Source organism: Dendrobates tinctorius, unplaced genomic scaffold (assembly GCF_039654945.1).
Source record: "Dendrobates tinctorius isolate UK_male_01 unplaced genomic scaffold, ASM3965494v1 ptg000224l, whole genome shotgun sequence".
Classification (NCBI taxonomy): Eukaryota; Metazoa; Chordata; class Amphibia; order Anura; family Dendrobatidae; genus Dendrobates; species Dendrobates tinctorius.
Window position 1 is genome coordinate 8,469,001 of NW_027361891.1, and position 6,000 is coordinate 8,475,000.

The 6,000-nt window shown below is 49.7% G+C and overlaps 1 protein-coding gene across 4 annotated transcripts in view; it reads right to left on the reverse strand.

Moving 5' to 3' along the window:
* CPSF6 (cleavage and polyadenylation specific factor 6) overlaps window positions 1-6,000 on the reverse strand; it is an 81,978-nt gene that overhangs the window by 49,772 nt on the left and 26,206 nt on the right. For 2 of the 4 annotated variants that reach the window (XM_073555496.1, XM_073555497.1), the window contains exon 5: window positions 5,517-5,687. In XM_073555496.1, coding sequence (XP_073411597.1) covers window positions 5,517-5,687 — 171 coding nt within the window. Of the gene's footprint in view, window positions 1-5,516; window positions 5,691-6,000 lie in introns of all 4 variants that reach the window. The other 2 variants (XM_073555494.1, XM_073555495.1) reach the window with 1 other exon arrangement.

Below are 6,000 nucleotides of genomic sequence, written 5' to 3' on the forward strand. Positions count from 1 at the left end.
GGCATCTACCATGTCCAGGGTCCCAGAAGTCTGATCCGCATCCGAGTCCGACTGTGACTGAGAAGCTACATCCGACCCGACGTCCGCCTCCGAGGAGGGGGATCAGGTAGAGAGGGGCCTTTAGTATGCCACAGAGGGGTCCGGTGAACTGGATGAGGAGCTAGAAAGAGTCCGCTTCCTAGATCTGTCTCCTGATCTATCCCTGTGGAGGTCGTGGTCAGGTGCATGCGAATCACCATGGGAGGTGTTCGGAGCACTGGTGGCGGCAGACAGATGCAGCATACATTCCAGGACCTGTACCAGGGACTGTGAATTTTCTAGTCAGGTCTGAGACCAATTGAGACATGGCAACAAACCACTCCGGAGGGAGGGGAGTGCCATCCTCCCGGGCAGATGCTGAGGGACCTGTGACCATCGGGGACAGGTGGGTGTTCGGAGCACTGGTGGCAATAGACCGATGCAACAGACGTTCCAGGAACTGGGTGGTGGACTATGATACTTCTGTCAGGTCGGATATCGACTGAGACATGGCAGCAGCCCACTCTGCAGGGAGGGGAGTGCTCTCGTCCCGGGCATTAGGGGACTGTTGTAGGGCAGACCCAGTGGAAGAGCTGCAGTACAAGCATAAATAATGCAGACTGGTCAGAGGGCCACTCCTTTTATACAGATGGTGGCCAAAGGGAGAGACGAAGACTATTGCCGGGGATAGATAAGCCCCTATGAGGTAGAAAAAACAACCAGCCTGGGCTGGTCCTACCTGAAAATAGAGATGGCGCTGTTGCTGCTCAGAGGGCTGCAGTGTCTCCCAGATCCGGTGCCGGATAGAGATGGGTGCCTGCTGAGCCCGCTGGGATGCACGAATCTTCGTCCGCAGTTACAGACAGAGACACACGGTCTGCTGTGCCCTCTGGGTCCTGAGGCAGATGGTGACAGACAGTGCACAAATCTACAGATAGTGCATGATCACAAACTTGCAGGCATTGAGACGCTATACTGGGGTCGTGTCTCGGGTGACAGGGAGAGAGGGCTAGAGAGGCACACTCACTGATTAGTCAAACAAACGCAGCCATCGGGAGGGGGCGTGGCTAAGCCCAAGGCGCACGCCGATTGGGCTGGTAATGCGCAGGGTGCGCACTGATTGGCCGAGGGTCACTGACTGGCCTGAGTGGCTACGTGGAGACCGGGTGAGAAGGCCAAAGCCGGGGGCTCAATTAGCAGAAAAAAAACAGATAAGCCACGCCGTCTCAGGCTAATGGGCCGGCCGGCGAAAAAACGAGGAAAAGCGCCCCTCCTATGGGGGGCGCCAGGGAGAGTCAGGTACAGCGTCCCGCTGCCGAGCTGTGGGCGTGATCCGGTCGTTGCTGAGCTGGGAGGCGTGTCCTGGACCTAGCCAGGATTATCTGACTCGGCGCCGCCTTCCATCGGGCAGGAAAGAGCGCGAAGGATGAAAGTTGCGGTCTGATAGGCTGACAAGCAGAGGAAGCGTGTGCGACCTGCAAATGGCCCAATCTCCGGGGGTGACGCGCAGATAGGGGGGCATGCCCGGCATGGAAAAGGCGAGATAATATGGCATGCCGGAGCGGGCGTGTCCGGTATAGAAGATGGCTAGGGCAAACTAAACACGCCAAGCGGGGGGCGTGTCTGGACGATGAGGGCGGCTGATAGGAGATATGCCGGGGGGGCGTGTTCCTGACATAAAATGGCCGAAGGGAAGAAGAAAGCCTGCAAAATGCCGGGGCCGCGCGCAATAAGAAAAAAGGCGCGAAAATTGAACTGAGGTGGAACCGGGAGAAAAGTAGCCTATCTACAGCAGGGACCTATACACCGGTAAACGGGGGAACTGCTGCACGGGGGGAAGCTGCTGCAGGGGGGAAGAAGGGGCCCACTGGCTTACCACCTGCTTGAATCCGGCTCCTCTTGATAGATGAGGATCGCATCAGGAGCCCTCGGAAGTGAGAGGGGCCTGGGAATGAAGATCCTCCTTCCCGCGCCGTCTCCGGACGGTGCAGAAGACGGCGTCAACCCCTTACCAGTAGGGGGAAGGCAACCACCGGTGACCACCGTCTTCCTCTCAGCCCTCTCCGAGGAGAGGGGTAAGGAGTGGATAAATCAAGGACTGACCACCGAGAGTCACCCTGAAACACCCCAAAGGGGGACAACGGACAAAGTCCAGCCAGCGGGTCTGAGAGTGGGCGATGTGGGTGATTCCACACTGCTCTCTCGGTCGCTTAAATGTGGGAAAACAGGGTGAGAAATCTGCACCTTGTTACCTGACGAGCTGTATCTGAAAAACAAAGGGAAAAAGATTAATAAACCTGTGAAAGAAAAAACACTGCGGATCTGGGGTTAGATCCAGGTCCGCCTCCTACAGACACTAAGCTTAAACTGAGGTTCTTCCTGCCTGTCAGTGGGTGTATGCTACGGAGGAGGAGCCAGTTTTACTTTATTTGCATAGTGTCAGCCTCCTAGCGACAGCAGCATGCACCCATGGTTACCTCAACAGACTTAAGTAAATTCTTTAGGGGGTGTCTAGTTTCTAAAATGGGGCACTTGGGGGGGGGGGGGGTTTCCACTGTTTAGACAGAATCTCAGAATCAGTGGAATCCGTTGAAGCATTCTAGAGTAATTACTTGAAAGTGACACTGGTCAGAATTGGAAAATTTTGCCTAGTGATGAAGGTACTAACAGGATAGGGGGATAAAGGGGTTAATAAAACAACTTTTTAGATCAATAGCAGAATGGATTTCCAAGTAGAAATGAACAGGAAAATATTTCCAGGCGGTTTTTTTTTTTTAGAAGGCCTGTATTGCCAAAGGTTGAGGAGGACCCCACAGCTTAAAGAAAGACAGGAATCTGTGCAAATTTACATAGACAAATCACAATCCTGGGAAAAAGTTCTAACGATGGATGACACCAAACTAGAGCTTTTTGGCAATGTGTGTAATGTGTGTGTGAACAGTTATATATTGAAAAAAAAAAAAAAAATGGTGGAGGATCCATAATGGTTTAGGGCTACTTTGCTGCCTTTATCACTGAAGGTCCTGAATGTGAAAGTGAAACAGGAACAATGAAAATCAGAGGTTTATCAGAACTTTTTAGAGAAAAACGTACTCCCAAGTTTAAAAAAAATGAGTTGAACGAAAATGAGTCCTGCAGCAGCATAATGCCCCAAAGCACGCATCTGATAGTGTACAAGAATGGATAAGAAGGAATAAAATGATAAAGTTTTAAAATTGACCGGCAAAGGTTCTGATCTCAACCTAATACTGCTACTGGGAAAGAGAACCCTGCAAATATTCAGATGGACAGAATTGTAGTGGAGGACACTAGAGATGAGAGAATATATCCGGGTTCCCTCTTATTTGGCAAGCTATAGCGCTTGCCGAATAAGCTCCAGAGGGAACCGGGCTTCCTGGATCGCGCTGCCTGATCAAGTGATCGGCATCGCAGCTGTGTCAGTCACAGCACATGCATGGAGAACCTGTGTGTTGGGCAGTCCATGCAGGTGCTGTAGGCTGTGCCCACGTTGTGTTTTTTTTTTTTAAGCGTTTTTGATGCGTTTTTCGGGGTCAAACCGCATCAAAAACGCTTAAAATAAACATACCATTCATTTTAATGCATTTTGGCCTTTGTTCCAATGGATGCGTTTTTTACCGCTAAGGAAACGCTTAGCGGTTAAAAATGCAGCATGTTCATTAATTTCCGCTTACCGTATTTTTCGGACCATCACACACCATCCGAGGCTGATGGGCGGCGATTTGGCAGATGATCGGTGGTGCAGGGGCTTCGCTGGCATTGGTGGAAATCCCGGAGCCCCCACACATCCATCCCGGGCTGGTGTGGCACTTTTGCAGGTGATCGGCGGTGTAGGGGCTCCGCCGGCATTTTGTGAAACGAGCCCCCGCACTTCCATTGTTGTAATGCCGAATTGAAAATGGCCGCGCATAATGAGATCTTGGGAGACGAGATGTCGTCCTGGGAGACAACATCTCGTCTCCTGAGATCTCACTCTGCGCTTGCGCCTTCGGCGGCCATTTTCCTGAAGCTCAATTCAGCATTACAACAATGTAATGCTGAATTGAGCTTCAGGAAAATGGCCGCAATGTAATACTGAATTGAGCTTCAGGAAAATGGCCGCCGGAGGCGGCGCATGTGCAGAGTGACATATCTGGAGACGAGATCTCATCTCCCGGGACGACATCTTGTCTCCCGAGATCTCACTATGCGCGGCCATTTTCAAATCAGCATTACAACAATGGAAGTGCGGGGGCTCCTTTCACAAAATTCCGGCGGAGCCCCTGCACCGCCGATTACCTGCAAAAGTGCCGCACCAGCCCGGGATGGATGTGCTGGGGCTCCGGGATTTCCACCAATGCCAGCGGAGCCCCCGCACCACCGATCATCTGCCAAATCGCCGCCCATCAGCCTAGGATGGATGCGTGGGGGCTTTCACAAAATGGCAGAGCCCCCACAGCACCGAACCTGCTGCACTAGCCAGGGATGAGCCAAACCACCTCCTGTGACCCCACTCCACCAGAGTTCTATATCACACCATACCCCCCAGGTAAGCTGAATAATTCAGACTAAGACGGACCCTCATTTGACGCATTAATTTTTTTCCCTATTTTTCTTCTGAAAATTTAGGGTGCGTCTTATAGTCCAAAAAATACGGTAAGTCCACGTTTTTAACCATTTCCTATAGTCCAGAAGACGCGCGGGAAAAACGCATAAAAAACGCGCGTTTTTTGCGCAAAAATTGGGGCAAAAACGCACGTTTTTTTCTGCGCGTTTTCTGGGAAGGAGGTTCGGTTTTTTGTCAGTTTTAAAACGCTAACGTGGGCACATAGCCTAACACAGCCGCGACACATGCAACTGCGGCACCGATCAGCTGGTGCGATCCAGGAAGCCCGGTTCCCTCTGCAGCTTATTTAGCAAGCGCTATAGCTTGCCAAATAAGAGGGAACATGATCATATTCGCTCATCTCTAGAGGACACTAGCCAGAGAGGCGCAAGATGGAAACAAAAAAATGTATGGAGGCTATCAGTGCCAAACGCTGTCCAACCAAGTGTTAAGCAGGAGAACCATTAATCCTGTCTATGTCAGACTATTTTTAAATGTCTGCATTTATGTTGAAATGTCAACTTTTTTAATGAATGTACAGTACTTGGACAGGCCATTAAAATATATATTTTTTTAACAAATCAAGAGTGCCAATAATCTGGACCTCTACTCCACAAGTGGAAATCCATCTCAAAATTTATAAGAAAGCAGAACATTAATAATATTTGACTAATAAAATCAACAGCAAATTTATACTCAAAGGTGCTTTCAAAAGGTACACTATAAGAAAGGAAGAAAACTATAAAACAATTTAGATGCTACGGTTTCTACTTACAGTAAAATTCAGAAATAGTTGTAAAAACACCTTCAAACAATGATTTTGGAATAATATTCTTCTATCACAACTATGTTTTCCTAGTTTCAGGAAATCTACTCTCGAGTCTAATTTGCTTACCTGCAAAAGGTGGAGGAGGCCCTCCGGGTCCAGTAGGTCCAGGAAATCTGTCGCCAGGACCTGAAGTTGGGAAGCGACCCCTGCCTCTGCCACCAGGTGGAAAAGGTAATCGGGCATTGATACCAGGTGGGCCAGCCTTTCCTTCGCCAGACATTTGACCAGCCTGTGCAGCTGCAACAATTAAAATACAACAAAAAGTATCCATACCTCAAAACATGAAATGTATTACCAAAAATGAAATGCAGAGCCTGCCATCACATGAAAAAGTTACAGTCCTGGCAGAGCCCGGGCAGAAGGAGCGCAGAGAGGGGAAGTATAGATTTGAAATCTTCTTTTATTAAAGTCCACAACGCGTTTCGACAGAGACTTCTGTCTTCCTCAGGTGGCAATTGGTGGTGGTGGTATTGCCACCTGAGGAAGACAGAAGTCTCTGTCGAAACGCGTTGTGGACTTTAATAAAAGAAGATTTCAAATCTATACTTTC